Source organism: Oryzias latipes, chromosome 14 (assembly GCF_053564925.1).
Source record: "Oryzias latipes strain Hd-rR chromosome 14, Olatipes_Hd-rR_3.1".
Classification (NCBI taxonomy): Eukaryota; Metazoa; Chordata; class Actinopteri; order Beloniformes; family Adrianichthyidae; genus Oryzias; species Oryzias latipes.
The window spans coordinates 16,566,524-16,591,176 of NC_136250.1; the positions used below are offsets into that span (position 1 = coordinate 16,566,524).

General features: G+C 40.0%; 1 protein-coding gene across 5 annotated transcripts; it reads right to left on the reverse strand.

Annotated features, from left to right (window-relative positions):
* Window positions 1-216: 216 nt before the first annotated feature.
* On the reverse strand, window positions 217-24,483 carry ubash3ba (ubiquitin associated and SH3 domain containing Ba). Of its 5 annotated transcripts, XM_078930504.1 has the most exons (16): window positions 24,413-24,447; window positions 23,611-23,769; window positions 22,724-22,798; window positions 7,493-7,546; window positions 7,114-7,300; window positions 6,165-6,363; window positions 4,424-4,593; window positions 4,115-4,323; window positions 3,874-4,018; window positions 3,659-3,779; window positions 3,459-3,581; window positions 3,256-3,348; window positions 1,958-2,102; window positions 1,767-1,873; window positions 1,359-1,468; window positions 217-1,250 (listed from the first exon to the last, which is right to left on the reverse strand). In XM_078930504.1, exons 5-16 carry the CDS (start codon window positions 7,114-7,116, stop codon window positions 1,113-1,115), a joined length of 1,563 nt encoding a protein of 520 aa, XP_078786630.1. In that variant the 5' UTR covers window positions 7,117-7,300; window positions 7,493-7,546; window positions 22,724-22,798; window positions 23,611-23,769; window positions 24,413-24,447; the 3' UTR covers window positions 217-1,112. The 5 variants fall into 5 exon arrangements, with proteins under 5 accessions (XP_078786630.1, XP_078786628.1, XP_078786629.1 ...); XM_078930502.1 differs by lacking the exon at window positions 22,724-22,798 and having other exon boundaries at window positions 24,413-24,483; XM_078930503.1 differs by lacking the exon at window positions 22,724-22,798 and having other exon boundaries at window positions 24,409-24,426.
* Window positions 24,484-24,653: the final 170 nt, after the last annotated feature.

Consider the following 24,653-nt stretch of genomic DNA (forward strand, 5'->3'; position numbering starts at 1 on the left):
GCAGCTACAGTGGTATAGACCTACAGGTACTGAGGTGTACTTTTGTTTTTGATCAAACCCTTAATGATCCGATTGGTGAGAAACCAAAGTATGTTATGAATCAAAGCAGATGTCATTTTTTTCCTATTTTCTTCTTTACACATGTGAAAATAGAGGTGGACAAGTCACTCCGGTGAGTAGCTGAAATGTAAAGAAGACACAAAGACTCAAACCATGTTCACGGAGTCCTTAGGCCACAGTTTGGCTTTATTCATTTTTAGAATATCAACAAATTTGCAGAAAATAACTGGTATAAGCAGTGAGCACTTCAACCATAATGTGGCCAAAAGAAATGAAATGCACCAAGCGTCTGAAGAGCGATGTGATTATGAGACTGCAGTGCGTCAGGATCATTATAAATACAGGAAAAACTTTAAGTTGAGGCTCTTAGAGATAACACCAATCTGACACGGTCTTATTTATATCCGTTTCCATTTTCTGTGGTTAAATGAGCTCCTTCTGGTAAAGTTTCATGGCTTACGTGAGTTAAAATACCAATTTGGCTGGAAGAGTATAGATCAAATAGGCAGAAGAAAATGATATGACATTTACAAGAATATTGAAAATAATAACACATTTTCCTTCTTACCATCAAGAAACAATGTAGATCAGTGCTCCCTTGTCTGATTGTCTACCTTTCTTTTGTGCTTTAATACAAGGGGACTTGTCGCTACAAGTTTAATGATCGTTTGTGATACCTGGAAAAACAATTATGAGGTCTTTCTCCGCCCACTCTCACAGTGAGAAGGCACCCCTCGCTTCCTGAGCAGGGTCCACAGACTGACCTACAGCGATTCATCACCTCTCAAGATACATATCCAAATCTGCAGCTCCTATTGCTGAAATATCTCCATGCAAAATGTCTTCTCCCCTTCCTGAGCAGAATATTTGTTTACATTTATGAACTCTTTATGTCTTTTACATTTTTTTGCACAATGTCTTTAATGGAAGCTGAACCTTTTTTTTGTCCATTTGGTGGTTAGATTGGAATTCTAGCGATGTAGGAGAAAGAAAATAAATAAATGTTCAGCAGTCCGGGCTAACTGAGAATAAGGGACCGGACAGCATGTCCTTCAGTCTTGCATTAGCATTTCTCTCCAGTTGAAGCTGTGATTTGGTCCATGTGTCAGAGGCAGGATGGGTGGGTCGACCAGCTGCCACACCCCTGTCTCTCCCAGCTCCTCACAAGCACAAAACCCCAAGTAAGGAATCTGTAACAAGAGGAGACAGATGTTCTTGTAATCAAAGGGGAATTTGTGAAAACTGAAGGGAATTGAGTGGAAATGAAAGCACCCCTGAAGCTAAAGCAGAAAACTGACCTTTCTGACAACTTGGACAAAGTCCTTGGAGTTTTGAGGGGTGAGGCCTTGGATCTGACGAGTGCAAGCCTCTAGGGAGGAAGCGTGGGCCACAATCAGGACTGTGTTTCCTGTGTGAAAGAGGTAGAGAATTTAGGAACACATACCACGAATGCCTCCAGCATACATCAGAGTGTGGAGTCAGCAGCTGCTGACATGAAGAGCTTAACGCATTTGAAATAAGAAGACATTTATCAGAGTCTACACCAGTTGGGTTTTTTTTTCTAATTATAAAAGCTTTTTAGCAGCTCATTAAGACCATAAAACTAAGAGCAATACTCATCAGAGACAATGATATGTTTTAGAAAAAAATAAAATTTTGAGCTTCAAATATAAAATATTTAATTACATTTTCAGGATCATACGTACCCAGGGTTTTGCACTCTGTCAGGATCTCTCTGGTCACTTGGAAGCTCCTGCTGATGTAAGTGTCATAGGACTCGGATACTGCCAACTTACTTATGGAGAAATGAGGTCTAAAGGAAAATAGACGTTACAAGTAAAGAAAGCTGTCTCGGGGTCTTCAGATAAAGATGCTGCACATTAGAGTTGCTCACTACCTGTATGTTGTGTCAACACTCAGGTTTGCAGCAGTCAGCTCAGCCGGGGGGATCCAGGCGGGTAAACACGTGCCTGAAACCCATTTGGTCCATTCAAACAAGCCGGGCTCCACGCGGATCTTTGTCTTTCCCTCCTGCTGGAGACCTGACACAGAGAGAGAGGCTGTGAAAGATTGAGCCAAGAGCTGCTCTTTCGCCTAGTCTTTTTACGGAAGCTAATACGAGGGGTTTTGTTGTCACACTGTACTTTTATCCACATCAGGTTTTATGAATTGAAATGTTGTGAGAAAAGAAATATTTTCAACAGATTTCCTTCCAGTAGCAGAAACTCAATCTGAAAACATGAAGAAATCTGCTCAAGGACAGAACTTGATGAAAAAAAATCTAACATTGATAGAACATCAAACAAACAAAAATATTTCCACATCTGAGCTAAAGTGATCATGATGGGATGGATACCGGAGGACGGAGCCAAGCACAGGACTCTTGAAGCACCCTAAACATTATGATTACCTTTTGTATTGGGATAAACCAAAGACAGAAAAAAATGCACTTGAAGGAAAACTGGTAAACAACACAAACAGAATAAAATGCACAGACTCTTGGAGGTAAATCAATGATAACATGTCACTACACAAACAGAACAAAACAATAAGTCAGCTAGCTGATCCCTCACAGAAGACAAGTGAGGGACGCTGACAGGCAGGATATAGATATATATCTATCTATATATATCTATATATATATCTGTATCTATCTAGATATCTATATATCTATATATATATAGATATATAGATATATAGATATATATATATATATATTTATATAAATAATCAGGGAGCTTGTGGCCTGTAGATTGTAGCTTTTGAATAAAGAAATATTTTTAATCTTAATTTTCTTTATATATGTCCGCCATCGTCAGAAAAAGGCAACAAGAACACCAAGAACACGATTTTCTTTGGAGTGGGTCTTTAACTAAAATTGCATTTAGACAACAATTTAAGAGATGGATCCATAATGTAACAAAGAACACAAGATAAATGAAAATAATAGATGATAAAAACATAAGAAAACAGTCAAATTGATTTTTATGTAGCAAATTCTCAAGAACTATGCTAAATTATATAACAATTAAAATGATATAACTACTCATTTATAACTAAAATGTTAAATAACTAGAATTTTAAACTAGAATAACTAGAATTTTAAGCCAGCAATTATATTTTTTGAAAACTTTAAAGCAACTAAACTTTATCAGACTCTTAATACCAACTCACGGTCAGAAGGTTAGTTCTTACCCTGCAGGATGTGCTGAGCAGTCTGGATGCAGCGAAGAGAAGGTGAGCAATAAACAAAGTCTATGTTGGTGTGGCTCTCAAGGAGGGCTTCACCTGCACATGCAAAAAGCACAGGGGGAATCTGCAACAATCTGTAACAAAAGCTCTCCACTGTATTTTGTGGACTTATTCTATCACAGGAAGTGTGAATGTTAACTACTGACCTACAAGACGTGCCTGGGTGGAGCCAAAGACAGTAATCGGGCAGTCTTTCTCATAGTCTTTGTGACCATTGCTTCTTGCTGGTAGGCTGACCGGCATGTTGAGATTAGAGCGGATGTATCGACCTGCACGTCACAGATGAGAGCCTTACGCAGGAAGAACAAATCAAAGTAATCAAATGTGATCTCCTCTGTCTGCTGACCTTTGGAATCAAAGCACTGAGTGACCCAGTGCTTGCCAAACACCACGTCCATCCTTTCACCGTGACGACACACAAACAGCCTCATCTTGGACATGGAGGGCTGACAACCTGCTCTTAACACCTAGGATTGATTTTTTAAAAATGAGATGATTTCAGCCCCTACAAAAAATCGATTTACGGTACTAACACTCAGGATTTTATTTTTCATGATGTACCTGTAAAGGAGGACAGAGGCCAGAAAAGCCGGAAGGATCCATTAAACTGTCGAGCAGACTGTCATTTAGGTGTCCATCGAATAACAGCCCACTCACAGTGGTACCAGAGGTAGATGGAGAGGCACAGTTGAGAAAGGAGTGAGACCTGTCAATCAAATTAAGTTTTATTCATAACATACGGCTTAAGTGTGACTCAGCGATGGCCTGTACTTGCTCTGAGTGCTGCTATTCTTTTTCTTACCCATGGACAACCCACGTGTCGGACTCATCGACACGACTAACGTAGTTCTCGGGAAGAAGACCGGACAGCCCTGTGCCTAGCGAAGTGCCATACACCCAGCCCTCACTGGCAGTAGTCTGCTCCACCGGAGACATAAAGATGAAGTCTCCCGGCAACAGCTCCAACTCGTCATCGTTCTGAGGCACATATGGGTACATGACTTGCAGGGTCTAGAGAGAGCAAATGGAAAACAGACATTAAAAGAGGATTTAACAACAAAAAAATGAAAACAGATTGTAGAGAGAAATAACTTAAACAGGTAAAGTTTACCTCATGATTGGCAAAGCGGATGTCCCGGGATAGGAGCACAGCCAGCCAGTCACAGCCTGAAGACGCATCCACATTTTTGGCCAACTTCTCCAAAGCCGGAAGATGACTGGCTTGAAAGTGGTACGCCAAAGTGACGTGAAGTTGCTTCTTATGGGGCTCCACATGGACATCTGGATCAGGTTGGAGATCAAACATTTACAGCTGACTTAATGGGGAGAATGAAATACCTCCTTCAAATGTGTCTGTTTTCTAAATCCCAACAATTGCAGACTTTCAATTAATGACAACCAAAAACATAGATTTTGTCAAAAATATTATGTCTTATTCAGCTGTTTCACCCTGCTACGATCCAATCCAGCTGCAACCTAAGTTTATTCATCTTTAGTTTCTACTAGACAGTCTTCACCTAACTGACTTTAATATGACTATAATTTTGAATTTTATTTTCTGAAATGAATTCTTGCTAATATTCTTAGAGATATTTTTTGTGTCGTTCTCCTGCTGAAGGTCCAGTCATGTCCAAGTTTGAGTTCCCTCACAGATGGCATGGTATTTTCCTCTTGGCTTTCCTCACACTTGACTGACTCCATCTCCCTCCTCACACTGCTGGTTTCTTGTGCCAAAGGAAGCAAAGCAGCAGGATGTTCGTCTCAGCATAATCTTCAGTCTTCCTTTTCCAGACACATCGCTGATCCAGAGGTCTGAAAAATCCCAGTTTTATTTCATAGTTCCACAAGAAAAAAACTCTAGTGGACCATTTGTATGGCTTTGAGTTTACTGGAGCAAACTAGGCTCTTTATTTGTCTCTATGGTGTTGTGTGCCTTGGAGATTAGTTTAGGATGTCTCTTTGTCCAACTGCTGAGATCTTTCCAATCACTGGAGCATTTTTGCCCACAAGCCTTCTTGGGAACCATTAGCTGCTTTCACACCGCCTCTTGGCTCTGCTTCGGAGGCATCTGTACTCAGCCTCGCTGTGATGAGGGAAACAGCTCCACAACTGGACGGCATTTTGTTGCCTCTGGATTCAATGTCTAGAGTTGGTTACAATTTAACCAGAGGCTGAATGGAATACCAAACTGCATGACAAACAATCATGACTCTTCTTCTCACCTAATATCATGTAAACAGAAAAAAGAAATGAAATGTTGTTGATCAACTTTCCACATATCCCTTCAGGGGTTGCCACAGCAAATCAGCTTTCAGCCATTCTCACAGGTGGTTTGGTAGATTTTTTACACTGCCCTTCCTGACACAAACCTGTATTTTATCTGGGCTGGGGACCGGCACAGGGAAACCCAAACTGGGGCCCCTTGTGGCTACATTCTTCTTGCCCAAGGACCAACATGACGAAGGTCATCGCGCCCTCTGGGAAACGAACATTGGTTTCCCATGCGCCAGTCCTACACGCAGCCAACTGAGCTAATCAGAAATCAGATAATAAAAAAAATGATGGATTCAAAGGTGAACATCTGGATTTTATGAGGAGCACACTACCCAAACAAGTATTCAAGTATTTGCTTTCTTCTTTCTCGGTCCATGTATGTCTTCATTTTCCTCATCTGAGCTGCTTGTACGGCTTTGTTATCTGATTTTTGGGGGGCATTCCATTGGCTGAATTCCCTAACTGTATAACCTTCTATCCTACTGTCGAACTGAAAAAAATATAGAAAACATTTAGCAGAAATTCCTTCCTGAAGGTCAGGAAAAAGCTAACAGTATTAACGTGTCTGAAAGTCTAACCTGCTTTGGAAGCTGCTTCAGTAGAAAAATCAGAAGCAAAAGTCTTCAGCATCTCAGCTATCTGCTCGTCCACAAACAGGCCGATGAAGGTGGAGGAGGTGTAGAGCTCCAGGGGGAGGGGCATGCCTATGCGACCTTTCCACTTGGCCACAGTGTTCTGGAGGGCGTCTGACAGAGCTTCCACTTTTTCATCAGCACACTGAGAACGGCAGAGATGACAAAACAGGAAGATCAGCTTCAGTACTGAAACTGAGTCTGTTAAAATCGGACAATATGGCTCCATAAGCTATACATTTCGTGGATGTCTGCTTTAAAAATGTCCAACAGTGAGACTGAATCAGTTCAAAGATGCAACATCATTTTTGTGACATGGAAAAACTGTGGCACAAAGGTGAACTTGGGTCACAGCTTTAAGACCCACTCTAACCATCTTTTGATTTATTTTCAAAGCCTTCCAAGTGGGCTTTTAACAATGATTATTTTGTTTTTAGCTTAAATTTAAAAAAGAAACCTGTGTTGTTGACATGGTTTCTGCAGAGCAGCAGGAGTTCGTTAGAAACTCGCCATTGCGTTGTGGGCGGGACTGCTGGTGCGGAGTAAGCCCTCACTTCCCGTCAACAATCTGTTTATACTTTCCCCACTAGTGACATACAGAAGCAGTTTTAAGCCTAATCTTCCTCATATGTCTTCCATCATGAGAAAAAGGCCACAAGAACATGTAAAAACACCACTTTCAGAGTGGCTCTTTAAAACCAAGAAGTGGAAAAAACAACAACACTTTTAACCAAAGAGCACTAAAAACTTGGCCACTTCTATTTTTGAAAGGAAAACTTGTCAACCCTCTACTTTTTCACTACAGCAAAAGTGCTTCACTGAGAATGTTGCAACATGAGGGACACGAGGCCCGGAGTGGATGAGTAATAACACTTTAAAGAAATACACAACTAACCATGAAAAACTGACAGAGGGTGATGTGAGGAAAGATGTTGTGAGCCTTGTTCTTGCCACAGGAAAGGCGAGATTGCTTCCAGAAGCTATTGAGCTGCTGGAGCAGCGGCCCACTGGGTCGCAAGTAGAGCACATACTCTCTTGGCAGAGTGTCATCCAGGAAAGGGTCGTCCAAGTGTGAGAAGAGCCTGAAGGAGTCAAAGGAGAGGTGACCAACAAAAACAGAGTCATTACCGCTACTGTCCAGCAGAGGGCACAGATGCTACAAACGCAGTGACATAAAATAACCTAAAACAAGGTCAGTTTATCTTTAACATAAAAATACATAGCTTCCAATTTCCTGTTAGTAATCAACTAGGAGGAAGAGTTGTTGCTCTCACCAGTCGCAGGCGGCCTGGACATTTTTGCCTCCTGTTGAAACTAAAGCTTTCAGGCTGTAAAAAAAGGAAGAGAAAGGGAGATCAGAGCACAGTCACAAAATCAATACACTCTCTTCCGGACTCGGCTCATGTCGAGAAGGTTGTAGTGCTGCCACATGACAAAGAACAAAGAAAAAATATATTGAGGAAGCTATGAAAACTGAGCACACACAAGTTCACACAACACGTTATTCTGAAGCTCACGCTGCTCGTCTGAAACAGGCTTCTTTACCTTAAATTAACAAAGAAATACAATTCCTGTTTTGATCACATCTGTTCTCGCAGACAAAAACCCACCAACTCCAAGCCACCAGATTTTAATACAAGAAGCTCCATGCATAATTTAAGGATGACCACTGTGGTGAATGACACGTTTTGAAGCAGACCAGCTCACAGATTACTTTAATAATTCATTTTCTCAGCAGCCATTTATCAAGAAATATACACCATCTGCCTATACGATGATGCTGGAGAAAGCTTTGCTCGTTTTTTAAGCACACACATTTAAAAAAGGTTCTGAAAGGCAGAGTTTTTTTTTTTTTTTTCTTGTTTATTCTCACAGCTGCATCAGATCCTGAGAACACAGAATTCCTCGACTCACAATGAAACTACCGTGGCCATGTTTGATGGCTGGGATGGCTGTGTTCATGCTCCTCCTTTCAAAACAGGGCAGAATTTCCTCTTCAGGTTTAGAAAGCAACAAAAGCGGCATCAGGAAAAAGTAAACAGACTTCATTTAAAATTGATAAAGCGCTTTTAATATTTCAAAAGTCATTTAAATTTGTTTTATTTATTTATTTATTTTAAACTTAAACATTTTAAACTTAAAAGCGCTCTTGCCTCACAGCAGGAAGGCCCCCGGTTTTAGTCCCAGCTGGGGGACCTGAAACAGAACATCAATGGGGGATCTTTCTGTGTGGAGTTTGCATGTTCTCCCCGTGCATGCGTGGGTTTTCTCAGGGGACTCTAGCTTCCTCCCACCGTCCAAAAACATGCTTCATTGGTTCATTGGTTACTCTAAATTGTCCATAGGTGTGAGTGTGTATAGGTGTGTGATATGTGGCCCTGTGACAGACTGGCGACCTGTCCAGGATGTCCTTTGCCTTCGCCCATGAGTGTCCGGGATAGGCTCCAGCAGCCCCGTGACCCCGACAGGGACTTCTAAAATGGGTTTAGAAGATGAATGAAGGAGTTTTTAACTCAACTCTGTATCACACAGGCCTCCAAAGTCTTTAAATATGACAGTTTTTTATCAGTTCCAAAGAGTCAAGAAGCAGAATAATGTAGACATAAGTACCACCTGACCTTTCAAATACATGCTAATACATGACTGTGAGTAAAACTCTACCAAATATTTAATGGTGACACTCAGAGAGATACACACAGAATTTATGTCTAATTAAACTCCACCAGCTCGCCCCAGCATGCTCCAGTTCCCACACTTGATGTTGACCCAGAAAAAAACAAAAGAAGCCGCAAACACGAAGTAATAAACTCAATGGATGGCATCCGGACAGTCTGCACAAACAAAACGACATTTTTTGTAGCCTGTGAACAAACTACTGGTCAGAGGTGTTGCCCAAAAGATAAATGGATTTCATTTACGGTAAGCACATGTACACCAGCTGTTTGATTTACCAGCCAAGTTCAGTAAATCTGGTTTACCACAAGAGGTAAACAAAACGAAAAAGATATTCCACAGCAAAACTATGTTTTTATTTAACATGATGTAAAATTATTGTGAGGCTGGTGAAGAACAGACTGGATGAAATTAATTTCAAAATAGAGCCACCACAACCCCCCCCCCCCCCCCCCCCACACACACACACACACACATCTTATAAACTTAAACAGTTTCATATTTCTTCTTTGCAACAAAAGTAATCAAATTAGACTTTTTTAACTGAATGCCATTTTCATATCTTATCTGTGTCATTTCATTATTTCTGACTTCTTCATTTTTCTTTTTGAAAAAAAGAAGGCCTTCAAAGTTCCTCTCGAGTGCTCGGAATCTAATTAGTGTCTTTTTATAAAACCCTCACTTGGAAGACAGTCTCTGAGGGGAATCGTCCACGGAAGTCACACACCGATTTCTCCCAGTCAACCTTTGACACTCTCAGCATTCCAAATATTGTGCACACAGAAGGACAAACCTTTATTCATTTGACTCCTTTACAGTCTCTAAATGATCTGTTTTTGCTCTATTAGAGATGAGATCTTTGGTAGATAATTAAAGTCAGTGTGATGTGTTATTATGTGGCTGACTTTGCTTGGTTCAGTGTTGAACTCTAAACCAGACGACTCCATCTCTTTTCAGTTTAAGAGCATTATGTGGAAACAAAGCACAGCCTGGAGGCTGACCAATCACCCATTCACTGATTATCCAAAGAAAACAGCAAAACAATCAAACAATGCTTTTTCTGAAGGATAACTGTACTGATGGAGATTTGTTTCCATCATCAATTAGCTAACTGATAAAAATGAATGAGAAGTTAGGCTTCATTCAAAGTGTGATGCAGCAGCTCCATGTGTGACAACGCTGACAGTTATCTCTGCAGCTCCAGCCTTCAGACTCAGAATAGTTGTTTCTATATTCGCCCCACAGAGAGAGTTCAAGATTTGGCAGAGTCTCTGACCCCACTGAGGCAGAGAGAAGAGCCAAACCTGCTCCATCCTAACAGATGGTTGACACAGATCTCCAACAGCGGCCCCACAGACTCGGGCCTGGATTCACCCACAGCACATCAGACCTGCAGCATCCTGTTCCCTCACAGACCCAGCGAATTCCCACAACATTTCGAAATGGGCTTGTTACACACAATCTTCATCCAAAAGCCGTTTGTTGGCGTATTCAAAGACTCCACCTTGAGTATGTGGAGGAGGAAAGAACATGGGTTTCTTCTTAGTGAGCACAGTGGGATTACAAGCAGATGTGACTGAGGTATTACAGCAAACTAGAACACTGGACGGCTTACTTCATGTCTATGCAAGCTAAACTTCAGTCACACGAAATGATCAGAGATGATCTAGAGATGAAACGATGTAGATAAAGCAGCTATGCTGGACTGCAGCGTGTTCAGTCTCACAGACTCAAAATTAGCATTAACCTCATTCAGAGCATGAACATTTCAAACCAAAGATGCAGCTTTGTTAGCCTTTCACTCACAATGTGGCGCACAGATCTTAACAGGAGTGAAAATAACAGAGAGATCAAATGATCAAATCAACTCGCTCTTTGGTGGAACTTTAGAGTTTAGAGAAAGTTTCAGTGAAGCCATTTTCAAAATCATGTGACAGTCCGCAGCCACGTATGACTGAAGTCAAAAATATCACATTTATTAACGACCAACACCGATGAAAATAGTGTTTTTAACACCTTCTTGTGGCGTTTTTCTCACGATGGAGGATATACGTATATTAAAAAAATTCAGATTAAAATTCTGAGTATTTCTTTATTCAATCATGGTGAGTCAGAAGCAGATGAAAAAATATAGTTTATTCAATCTGTAAAATTCATAAAAATGTCAGTGAGTGTTTTTCAATTTTCAACAGGAAATATCTAAAATCTCCATTAAACATTGAATGGTCTTTTGATTAATTACAAGCATTGAACACAGCGAACCCTTTACTTTTTAACTTCCGATAATACAACCAAATAGTATTTGAAGTCGTGCTGATGTCTTCTAATAGTCAATGTTGGCTTACACAGACATGGTGAGTGTCATTAGCTTTGATGCCATCTGTGTCTGCTGTGCACCAGAGGTTCAAGAGTTATCATTCAGCAAAAGATCAGAAAGATGGAGATCAGTGGTAACCAAGCAGCACAGAGCGCCTGCTGCACGATTCAGACAGCTTCAGCCATTTTCCGTCTGCCAAATACTGACTTTGCTCATCAGTTTTCTTCTTAATGTGTGAATAATTAGATGTTCAAAAGTTTGATCTCGTTAAAGGGAAGAGGGCAGGAGGCCTGAAAAAACTGAAAGTTCACCCTGGTTTCAAAGATTTTGTCCATAATTCCATCTATGTGAAAAGCTTATTCTAAGCTGGTACGGTATATTGCAGCTAAATCCAAACAACACATCTGTCAATAGCAGCAAGCTTTTCCATCTAACTGGAAGCACTCAAGGCCAGAAATGGTCAGTCAGTTGCAGCTCTTTGAGTGGCAAGTTCTGGAATAATGTGTGCAGAAGGACAGCAAGTGAGGAGAACAAACTGCAGTTCCAGAGTGGGCTTGGGGCATTTTGGGATTGCCTAGAGGCTCATGCTCGTCATGCATTCATGGTGGGCTGGGATCACAAGTCAGCTCAACTCGTGAACTTTCTCATTTTGTGCAACTCTAACAAACTGAGCAACAGCCCAGGCCTAATAATTATGCAAAGCACAAAGAAAGGGCCAGTTTGTATCCAGCCAGCGCTCACAGAACGCTAAACAAAGACTGAATTAGTCTTTGTTTCAACTACTGTGACAACCCAAACACCCAAGGATGCATAGCACAGTGGTATTACGCAAGATAAGGCTTCCTACTGCTACTGGATGACATGATGTTTGCTCCGATCAAACTCAAGGTTAAGGTTAGTATGCAGCTGTGGAGATAAAGCTGCTCGCTTTTTAACCATCTGCAGTCCAAACATCTACTGTGTCTGTTGTAAGCCGACACCAAATACTCAAAAGCACATTTGAATCTTGATCGAGTCGGATGATCTAAATGTAAATCCAGCATTCCAACTGTTTAACCCGTGACTGTTGTTGCTCTACTGATCTGACCTTGACCATCATACTCAAAGAAATGAACATCTAACATGTTGTATCCAGGATTAAAGATGTTGTATATTTAAGTTATGACAACTCTGTGTTACATGGTTTGTTGTTCCATAGTTTTTATTGTAAGAGTTTTATCGCTAAACCACAACTATATGAAGTTGGGATGTTCAAACTTTAATGTACAATAAATTAGGAAAAAGTTACACTAAAAGCCAAAAAAACAATATTTGTCTCAGCAAAAGCTAAAATAAAAGAAACTGTTAAAAAGTGTGAAATAAAGAGGCTTCTTTGGACAAAGAGCATTTCTATCAGTAGTAATGATAGTGGATGTTATTAGATGAGGCCTTTAACTTTATTTTCACAGGCGCTGCTGCTGCAGGCGATATTGGAGGCAGCATTTGAGTTCACCCACATACAGTGAGCATTCAGTTCCTCTTTCCATATTTGACCCCATGACAGAGCAACATTCAGTCTGCTCCTTGCATGTTTAGCTTTCACACGTGCAAATAGTTCAGGCGGCTAGAAAAACGAGATTTGACAGCGGCGCCTAGACAAAAGTCACATGCTTTTCATGGCGGCATATTGGCAGTGAGGGAAAAGAGGAAACCATAAATTTACAAAAGCACACACAAATGTATACACATGCTTTAAACATCTTACAGCTATGCGCTCCCAGGGGCCCCTCCCTGACTGAGCGCCACACACATGTCAACATTTCCGGTCTACAAGCCAATGGCCAGCCCACATTTTCAACCGCTTATCAGCTAACAGCACAGAGGAGACCATTTCTGCTCGACACTTTACAGGAGCAGAAAAAGAGCCTCCGTCAGCTGATTCACGCCGCCACCCGACCAAAACCTCCAGCACTGCTCAGTCTGGCATGAGCGTCAGACTTCTTTAGTGGCTTTGGTGTCTTATATTTGTGTCACTCAAAACAGTGGTTTGTTTGACACCACAGAGAGACACATGATAAGCATGGTCAGCACATTATGCAAAATCTTAGTGCATCACAGTTTAAAGTGATTCGTTTGCACGTTTGGAATTTGAATTGATATCTTTTCTCATTTCATCACTTTTTTAAATGTATTCATTTTTTTCCCTTTTAATTTGACCTATTTTTTATTTTACTCTGTTTATGTACCTGTGTTTTGTATTTTTTCTGTAAACGTCTTTCATTTTCCTCTGTCTGAATTGTCTTCTGTCCCTAATTTTTCTTTAAAAAATGAAAGCATGTAGATATTTTGAAGTGTTTCATGGGATGGTTGTCCGTCAATAAATACATCGTTCTCGTTTCTAAACAACAAAAATCTGAGTTGGTTGGTATTAAATAAAGTCTTCAGTGCAATGTGGAGCACACTCTGGAGAGAAGGAGTGAAACAAATGTAAGATGCATAGCTTTCAACGTGACCCCTGAAGCCCAAAACCAGATAAGCAAAAACATGAATATGTAAATTTGCTGCCTCATCTAGAAGAGCTTTCAGATGACTGCTGCTGGTTTTGCACTGAAACAGCAAACAGTCATTCTTAGGTTACAAACAGTTACTTTTTTACTTTATTCTAACCTAAACAAGCTGTTCAGACCCGTTAAGATGGATGGTAACTTGGTAATGTGGTTCATTCTGGATTGAAGCATAGTTGTTATGTTGGGCGTTGAAACCCTCTTCTTTCCTTGAGCACAGATTTCCAGAGACACTTTTCCGGGGTTGATTTGGACTCATTCAGTCAGGACTGTGGAAGGGCGTGTGTCAAAACAAAAGCTGCTCACGTTAGCAGTCACTGAACTTTTGTGTCTGCGAGTAAAGGAAAAGGACGCAGTTTTACAGTTATTTTTAGCACTTTGTGACATCGATGTAACAAGTCAGAAATGCACTGGGCAAATGATTCACCATGAATACTGTATTTGGGGCAAAGTATCCAAAGCATGATGCATCATGAAGCAAAGCAACAAAAACCAGGATGCACCGTAACCCTTGTGCTATCCTAGGCACTTTAACATTGGGAGTGGGTGTTTTCAACCTTTTTTGAGTCACGGCACACTTTAACCTTGACAAAAATCCTGCTGCACACCAGCATCCAAAAAAAAACAAAAGGAGAAACTCACAGTCTGTATTGATCAACAGCCCCACCGCAATCTCACATATATTTTTGTGATAATTGTGGCAGAAAAAGCGGGAAGTTGCAGCTGTTTTTTCTAAAAGATGTAATAAAAGTTAAGTTAGAAGATTTCAAAACTGTTTGATGTGTGTTCGTTGTGGTTTCAAGACGTCAAAGGAAGAATCATTGTGCGCTGAGACACTGTCACTTTAACCCAATGCCTCATGGGAGATGCAGTGCAAACAGCCGCCGAACGCAAACAGACTCTCTTCTCTGAGCTTCATGGTTTTGTTCACTTTTTCCACGGTCCGATACCGGATCCCGCGGAAAGCTACACCACTAAAGAGGAGGATTAGCTGGTATTTGTGTTAGAACTGAGCAACTTTATGAGCAGAATCGGAACATGGAAGTGTAGACTTTAAACATTTCTGATTGGTCAGACTGATGACGTATGATTAAGTCTCCAAGAATGATTGGTGGAGACAGTTAAAGGGGCGGAACTTTTCCGAAAACAGCTGACGCTACGGCTAAATCGTAGTAACGTCATTCTTATAAAAATGTCTTTAATTTAATCAAATACACTGAAAGAATAAGTATTTTATGATCTTTCATATTATTAACTTCTCAGTGTTTTATCGGGGCCTGTTTGGATGAACACCGAGCTGATATCCTGGAGATGGTAAATGTTTTTAGATAAGTGAAAATGGATCATTTCCCAAGGTACACTAGTGTGCCGCGGCACACTAGTTGAAAAAAACACTGATCTAGATCCCACAAGACAGTCTGCTTAACCTTTTTTCTTCAATGATTTGTGATCTTCACTGGTGTCCATGGATTATATGAAATCCTCTTTGCCTTTTTCCACCTTTGTCATTGTAGGGATAACATGTCAATATAAGGATCGGGTCATCTGGACCCATAGTATAGCACAAGGGTTAAGAGCAGAGCAACACTTTATGGCTGTTAAATGGAAAAATCTTTTGAAATTTAAATTTTTTTATTGTGCTTCAGAGTTATTATTAAAGGAACAGAGTCAACAGCTAAGTCATAAACTCCTAAAAGGTTTGTTATTTAAGACAGCATGCTTTTGCACCACAGGCCCAAATGGATGCATTGTTGATGGGCGTTCATCTGAAGATGTAGGTGAGAAATTCCAACTCTAATGCTACGTTCACACCAGGCTTGGAAACGCACATTCAAGTGATCACTTTCTATGAAAAGTCTATCTAAATGCACATATATGAGCGTTTCGGGCTTCTGCGTTCAAAACTCTTGTGTTCACGTTTCGCTGCACAAGTTTTAAGGACCATTTTCGGATTCTACATACAAAACATGCAACCATTGAACTGCTTTAAAAGTTTCACCAGTTTAACTTTGACCAATCTAAGTCTTTTTCAAAACAGGAAAGTACCAACCCTCTGAAAATTGATAAAGAAGGAGAAATTGATTATTGCAGTTAGTGATTATTGTGCCCACCTAAAATTCTATGAGACCAAGTCTTTCATATATCAGAATAGAGCTGTGAAAGACAAAGCCTGGAGCGGGTTTCACCAGATTTGCACCTCTTCAACATTTAACACCAAGCCTCTTCCAAATATACCAGGGGCCTCAAAAGTAGCCGGCATTCGACAAAAATTCATGTGAGTGAAGTAGTTACAGCCTACTTTTTGATGAAAAACAAGTTTCATTAAGGGTCAAATGAATCCTGTTCATTAGCTCTCCTTTTGGTGAATTTCTTTTTCTTCACCGTTTCTGCTTTACTGTCCGCCCGCGAGGGACACAGGCCCACGCAATAGAGAGTGCTGCATCTTTGGTGTCAATCACAGAATGATGGGAATCTAAAACATTCTAATGTTTTCAGGATGATTTTGTTATGTTTTGATATAAAAATTAATTACCTTGAAAAGAGTGCATTATCTGTCAATATGTCCCCATCTAGTAAATCTGTCCTCGTTTCCTAAGCATGTCTTACCTTGAGTTTACAGTTAGATAACATTAAAGACATGTTGCTACCATTTATGAATTACTTTTATGCCATTTCATTTATTTCATCAAAAAAACTTTCATCTTCTCATGGGGGGGTAGAGAGGGGAGTTTTTCAGCACAGTGTTGTGTTGCTGTGCTTAAAAAACAGACAACTCAAATGTGATGGAAAATAAAACACTTCATTGATGTTGTTTAAAAACACTAAAAGTAAAAAGCAAAGACTGATTACAAATCAATAAAAGAGTTAAGAAAAGGTTTCTTCAAAAACAAACAAACAAAAAGTTGTTTTTTTATCTTGTGTTTCAATTATGTTGTGACTTCCTCTGTGTTTGCATTCAACATAATATCATTTTATAAAGTGTAAACCAGGGTTTTTTTCTGTACAAAACAAAACGGTAAAAAAATATGTTGACTAGTGAGTCAAAAATGAAATCCACCCACTGGATGCATCCATTTTGGTTCCACTGTACGCCAAAAGGTCTTCAGAAGCGGATCTGTGGTTGGTCGAAAATACACCTCATCAGTTAATTTTTATTGCCATTTTGATGAGTAGTGATAGGAAAACAGGTTGGGGAGAAATCAGTCGTCAACAGCGATAGATAGAAGTTGGGTACTAAATCCCCCTTCTCTACTGCTTTCAAATCAGCTGAAATAATCCCCCTGATGCCTAAAAAATGCACACAAATGTTCAAATTCTAAAAGAAAACTAAACAAAACCAAAAAGAATCAAATGTTGCAATCCTTCATTTGACCACTGGAAACTTCTTCAAAACTAATTTCCTATTGATGCCCAGTTAAAAAGCTCAACTTTACACCAAAAAGAAACACATCTAGCCTGGTGTCAAAAGATTTTTTTGATGTATTGCTTTGATTTCTGCAACAGAAACAAGCAGCTTAAGGCAGAAGTCTATCCTAAAATATGTAAAGATTAAACAAATCCGTTTCAAAGAGCCTAATGAGGTTCAACGCATCAGCTTTCACTGTGCAGATATTTTTTTTTTTTACACATTAAGCAAAGCATCAGGAGTCTGGATGTCTAGTCCAAGAATTCTTATAGCTTTGTTTGCTAAAAACCAGTCTGACGGTCTCACTGCTAGTGTGAAGCACCTTCTAGACTGACCGCACAGTAAAGGTCATAAGCAGCCTCCGGAAATAAGCAACTTCCTCCTTGCAGTCTTGAACACTAGCTGGAGGTTTGCAGTTTTTCTCTGACTCAACTCAACAATTTACATGTAGAAATATTGAGCGGAGAAGAAGTAATGCTAATGGTGTTTGAACTTGTGTCGTGTATTACTGCTAAGAAAGAGGTTTTGAAAGCCATGCAGGTATGGAAAGTTGTCGTGAGCGCTCACTTCCTCCTGAGCTTATGAAAGCTTTCACAGGCCAAGTTTCGAGCTTAGCACTCATGAGCTTGTTTAGGTTAGACGAGAGAACCCACAGTGCCTTTGATGTATCTGCTCAAGAAGCGTGATGGAAACATGGCGGGCGTTAGAGGAAGTTTTACCTCTTAAAACGTGACAAGAGGGCAATGAACAAAGCCAAATCTAAAATTACCCCAAATACTGAGAGTTGAAAGTCTGACAAACATCTGAACATGTTTTCTAATCAGATCAATATTTTAGATTTCTACCTAATGCAGGTTCTTTATCCTCTAAAGGGAATAGTTAATACTGTAACCAAAAGAAATATGTACAACTTTTTTAGGATATCTGAGAGTGTATCTTTTTTTTTTTTTTTACTGCTCTTTTTACCCCAAAACAGGGGGGGGGGGGGATTATCCAAACAAAAGAGAAATTGGAAATTAGCTTTTTTTTGTTCAAAAAACGTGCACATTTTTCTGAAAATCTTCATTACCTCTTCAACTTTTTATTCTTCTCTTCTTTATCTCCACTGCCTTTACAATTTGCTTATAAATGTTCCACTTCCCTCCCTCACAACTGTCACCTTATGCCTCTGAATAGATAACAATTATCTACATGCGTATTTAAATGAGCTTCCTTCTCCAACACAGCATTCATTTTATGCATGGCTGACTTGAAGAAACCACAGACGCGAGGGTGTTTTAAAATGGCAAAAAGTTTCTGAAAACATCACTCATGTAGAAGAAAAAAAAAAGGTCTTATTAGGACAAAAAAGTAGCCCTTCTTTTACCATTTTCAGCAAATGAAAAAAAATATTCTTTCACTGCAGTTTGGTTTTACGTGTATACTACCAGTATATACAGTAACAACACATACACATTTTTAACACATACAGAAATTGCTCACAAAGACACAATATTTGCAGTGAATGATACTGCCTTGAAGGGCCTTTACCATGCAGAATCAACGTTATCAACTTTAGGCTGAAAGGCTTAAGAGAAGCATGACATAGGGTCTTTAAATGCTATTGGAAAATGGACGAAATGAGCTAGAAAAGAAGCTTTGAGTATCAATGTGACTATACGACAGGCAAAAGAGAAGACAACCCTTTCTTTAAAGGCTCCGATAAAAATCACGTCTTTGGTGTTTTTAACATGTTCTTGTGGCCTTTTTCTCTCAAAATTAAGAAGGTTAGGATTAAAACTCTGTTTCTGAGTATTTCTTTATTCAAATTGTTGTAAATCAGGAGCAGATGAAAAAAGGTCGTTGCATGATGCTTTTAGCTGCGATGAAGATGCTACAATGGGTAAGTTAAAAATTCCCTAGACAACTTTTCGTCTGAGCTGGCTTCTGGCTCAAAACTGTACAGCTTGTTAGCTGCAATATTGCTCGCTGATTTTGTACCAGTAATGTTAGATTGAGGTTGTAAAAGGGCTGTAAACTAGCAGGAAAGCACGACAACATATGGATGATGGTGAGTTTGGGCAGGCTTACTCTGCGCCAAGAGTCACGCCCGTAACTGAGAGTTCAAATTTCTAATGAACTCTTGCTGCTCTGCAAAACCTTGTCCTAGAAAACAACACAGTTTTTTGGATTTTGGCTAAAAACGGCAAAATCATAACTATCAATGTATTCAGACTGAGAAAATGCTGTGTTCCAGATCGAGTCCCGAACCTTGCATTTGGTCTGTATTCAGACTGGCATCAAGCGGCCCATTCTGTTACCGACCAAAGCTTGTGAACTAAACCATGTGACCAAAAATCTCTTCAGTCATTAGCCAGGAACTACAAGAGAGACGGCTGTGCTGCGCTTTACAGATCTTATCAGGACAGTTCACTTATTAAAACTCTATATATCAATTACCAGTTTTGAACGTCAGGAACAAACTTTTTACTTGTTACTTTGGTACGGTGAAGGCATGCTGCAAGCGGTTACTGGAAAGGAGACGTGCTGTGTTTGCTTTAACTCACTGGATGCTAGCAACTGCAGGGATGAGGGGACAACGGGGAAATGTTTAGGACACATAGATTGTCGGGGAAACAGTGTGAGAAGCAGTGTGTCACGTTAAAATTTGTGTAAATGACCCTGCAATTATCCGATCACATGTCAATGAGTTGCTGTGTCTCATCATTGAGGTTGTATGGCATTATTTAGAAGAGAAGGAACTACAAGGTACCTGTTGGGGGTGACGCCACAGGCGCGTGCTGCGTAACGAGACACAGAAAAGCATGCAAGAAGCTTTTTCAGAGGTGTTAAAATAAACATTCTAAAAAATTGGAACCATTTTTTTTCTGTTTGATAACTTAATATTTGTCTGCGGCTCAAATGTTGCTTCATTCCTACTCGGTTTCCGTCGGCTGCGGTGGCTGTTTAGGTTCAGTTGTTCCGCTGCAAGGATGGACTGTATTCAAACTGAACAATCTTAAAGCGAACCAAGGCTCAGTCCGAAATGAAACGAATCGAGACCACCTCCAAAGATAAGACCGAGAGCGGTTCCTGGTCCCTGATTAGAGTTTATTTGTGTGTATTAAGACTGAATATTTGTTCTGGATTATCAGGGAAACAAACTCTGGTTCACTTAAAGCAGACCAAATGGGTCCAGTCTGAATACACCCCGAAAAGACCAGTGCTTTCGGAGTGGGACTTCAAGGGAAAAACAAAAAAGTTCATATTAATTTAGAATTAAACTTAATGAGAGAAGTACTTTGGGCAAAAGAAGCAATATTATATTTGAAAAACGTGACACTAGAAAAAGAGGGTTTTAAACACAAGCCAAGAATTGCATCACAGCCTGCCACTACAGTGGCTTTCAGACTGAATCAAGTTACCAAACATTATATTTTCAGATCCAAACCAGCTCACAGCTTTGTATTAAAGGCCAGAAACAGACAGAGGTGACCTGACAAAAGTGACGGTGCTCTCTCAGACAGATCGGTTTCCAAAGATTGCTTCTGACCATCCAACACAATTGACGCGGAGAGACACGGCTGTCCATTCCCCCCTATCTGGTTTCTGTTGTCAATTCTCCGACAGGTCAGCCGCAACTTCCTTAGAATTTAAGCAGAAAGGTCATTTCTTTGCGTGCATGTGATTCATGCTTTCTGCTGCCTGAAAACACAATGAATACTTTGTTCCCCGAGGCAGATCACGGATTTCACCATTATTCATTCTTGCTCACACACACCAACATCTAGGAAGAAGTCTGACAACCAACTCTAAAAGTCAGACATAAATCCCTCCAAATGTATATTTGACCTATGACTAATGCTAAGTGAAGCTGCAGATAAGTGACTAACAACAAAAATAAGTTGCACATCATGGTTTGTTCTCAGATTACCTCAAAGAGGTTTACTAATAAAGATAGAAGCAAAAAAAAAAAATTCAAAAACCACTAAAATGCTCGCTTTTGAGGAGGAAAAAACTGTATCTGTCCGGTTAAAAGACTAATTGTTTTCCATTTAATGTTTTTACAAAGGGGAATTAAAACAAAGGAGGAAGAGGGAAATCCAATCATGGCGCTCCAAGGCGACTCACTTCATCTTTATTTTATACTGGGAGAGTTTTTTTTTTTTAGAGATGCTGCACAACCAAAAAGCCCTTTGTGCTACTCAAACCGCTTCTCTAAGGGAACACTGATGCCATCTTGGACATTAAAGAGAAGGAAAAGGTGGACTAAATGGATGATCAAACAGCGAATCTCTGAAACTTTCACATGAACTGACCCCCCCCCCCAAAAAAGGAAAGGGTTGAATCAAATGTACGCAGATGATGATACAATTTGTGTATCAATTAACTGGTTAGGAATCACAGGGATTTAAGAATCCGTATCTATCCTTAAACATAGCATAAACAATCTCTGCATGTCTGACACGAAGTGTGATATTTTTACCGCCACTTTAATTTTAAAGAACTAGAAATATGATTTGCTTTTGAATATTGGGTTACGGTTTTGGGCTTCCAGTAAAAATAATATTAATAATTAATAATAATAACTCCACAAAATGTGTTTATCTCAATTGCTTTTGCTAAATAACAAATTTGCTTCCATTAAAAGAAATAATAAAAGCATTTTGGCCTAAAATGCACATAAACATGCTCACAAAGTTTAAAACCAAAAAAATAACCTTAAACTCCCCTAAAAAAACTTAGATCCTTAAAAGTATGATAAATGGCGTATACTTATAAAACACTTTACAGCCCAAAGTGTTGTACAGTCACACTCCCATTCACCTGTGCACTCACGCATTCACACGCTAAAGGCATCTCTGCTGCCTAACACTGACGCCAACTTATAACAACCACCAGGACCAATGTGGGGTTCAGTGTCTTGCCCAAGGACACTTCGACACTTGGGCAGGCAGGGCGGGAACTGGACATGCAATCTTCCAATCAGGGGTCATCCGCTCGACCTATGCACCCCAGCTGCATAATCAGTCATGCGGGTCTTTTTCCACCATAGAGGGGTTTTATTGAGATATGAGAGAAAACAGCTTTTAATGATAATTTGGTTGCTATACTTAAAGCCACTAAGCTGCAACACAAAAAATGTAATGATCCATATATGTGTATACTTTAGCAGATATACAGATACCTGCCATGATATAGACAGTATTGCTTAAAAAAATGTAATTTAAAAAAACAAGTAATTTTGGCCCATTATTGCTCACCCTCAACTATCAGACAAGTTTACAAAGCAGAAAATTACACACATGTTACATGGTTTTCTTTTCTGCCTTTTTGCTCATCTTGTTTGGACCCATTTTGCAGAAGTGTGAAATATGTAATCTTGGAAGGTTTTAACTGTTTTGTGTTCAAGTTAAAAACAAAAAAAAAAGCCCAAAGCAGATCATTATCATAACTTCATGGTGTAAAGTGTACTTCTATACTGACCCATTTAAATTATTATGTTTTTAATTATTAACCTTTATTATAGCATAATAAATAATTTGCTCTGACCTTTAAATACCAGAAACAGGAAGAATACACTGACTTCTATTTTTTTCTGATCATCAAATGTCCCACAGGCCTCAGGCAGGGGTCTGCAATGCTCGTTTCCTGGCAACTTCTTTGCTTGAGGATGGATGAAAGTGAGCACCGTCAGAAAACAAGGCCCACGCGAACAGGTTTTCATTAAAAAAAAATGAGAAGAGATCCATGAGAGGAACACCATTCAGACAACACTAAACCTTTCCTGCTTTCATCTCCATCAGTGAGACAGACACGCTGATTTGACTTGCAGTTAAGCAACTCAGAGACCACTTGATGAAAATCAAATATGGACAGTTTTTATTCTGATATGTTAGTTTGGTCGTTTTTATTGTGTGAAGTTAAAAGCCAAGTAAATACAACTTTATTTATTTTTGTTGTTGTAATGCTAAAGTGTTGGAAATGATCACATATTTTAATATCCAAATGATAAACATTTATTGGTTAGGCGTAGGTTAATAACTCATAAAACTTTAGCATAAAGGCAAAAACAGTCAAATGAAATGGCTATACAAATAGCCTTTCTTTTCAAATATTTTAACAGACTCGCCGTTTGACTTGAAGCTTTTAAACAACGTGGAAAATACACAGATGAATTATTTGTAATATTTCTAATTATTCCCATTTTTGGTGTTCCTTTTTCTTTGCAAGATCTGTGACTATAGGAGAAGCCCATCTTAAATGGTTGCTATTTATAGTTGTATGTTTTGTAAAAAGCTAATAAATAAAAGATTTTACAGTATAGACTTTTAAAAGAACCCATGACAGAAGACTACAGACTGCAGATCAGGTGAGCATCAGCTGTTGAAGAGAAACTCCTGATCACAGAGCATTTTTAAAGGATGCTGGTCTAAATACAGTGTGTTTGTGTTGGGACAGCTGTGCACTCACGCCCTGGTCTTGGGGAAGCCCATGGACAGCAGCACGTCCAGAGTGGACCCATGTTTGATGGTACTTGGCCGGTTCTGCCGCTGCCTCCGAGGAGTCACTTTGGCATACAGTTCCTCCTTCGCTGCCATGCCTCAAAGCTCCATCCAAGCCTCGCCGCTTCTTTGATAGATGTTCATGTGTTAGAAATATCAAAAGAAAGAAAGGAAGAAAAAGCAACAAAAAAAGTCGAACGGAAACGGAGAACTATTTATCCAAGGTGACTCAGGAAAAGCGGAAGCGCGCACAGTTAGTCAGACGCAGCGAGGAAACGAGCATGTTTCGGGCTCCGGGCTGGACGGCGCTGCCTCTGCTGCTGACGGCTCGCTCATGAAGTCACAGCACCGCGAGGCTTAGCCATGGAGAAGTGACTTCTGCGCTCTCGGTTGACTTGCAGGCCGAGCTGAACATATCCGGCTCCTGCCCGCCCCTCGCATTTGGCCCACTGAATGAGGAAAAAAATTCAGATGCGGCGAACCATGTTTCATTTATGAATGAACAAACAAGTTAAAGGAGGTTTAACTGGAAGACGTAACGGCTCCAGCAGCGCGCGCGCCCCCTTCCGTTAAAGCGACAGTACACAGTTTGTGTCTGGACAGGAAACTCGGGCGGGGTTTTAAAAAAAATTGAAGAATTAAACGTAAGAACAGCGCGCATTTTTACGGGTAACCGTACTGTGGACACGGTTCGGAATTAATCTCCGCGGCAGCTCGGAGAAAATGTATAACGGTGGGACTAAAATGGGTCAATGGAAATACTTGCTCACACTTCCTGTTTGCGAGAAGACGTCGACTTTACTCCGCATGCGCAGTGCAGCGCAGCATCCGTTGCCACAGCAACATGGAGTCATTTTGTTAAATCCTCTACTGGTACATCCAAACATGAAATTAGTTACATTTAGGCGGTTACATGCAGTTGACCAACTTTTAGGGAGAAAAACAGCTTTATAAACAGTTTGTTTTGTTTTAGGTTAGCAGAAACTCAATTTAAACTGGGGGATTGCATTT

Bases quoted from the DNA above. Each gene is read 5' to 3' on its own strand.
- ubash3ba (XM_078930502.1), bottom strand. From the start codon at position 23,738: ATGGCAGCGAAGGAGGAACTGTATGCCAAAGTGACTCCTCGGAGGCAG. The intron at 4,594-6,164 runs GTTAGACTTTCA...AACCTGATCCAG, and splicing joins TGAAGCAGCTTCCAAAGCAG to ATGTCCATGTGGAGCCCCAT. The intron at 3,582-3,658 runs GTCAGCAGACAG...TGTGACGTGCAG, and splicing joins TCAGTGCTTTGATTCCAAAG to GTCGATACATCCGCTCTAAT.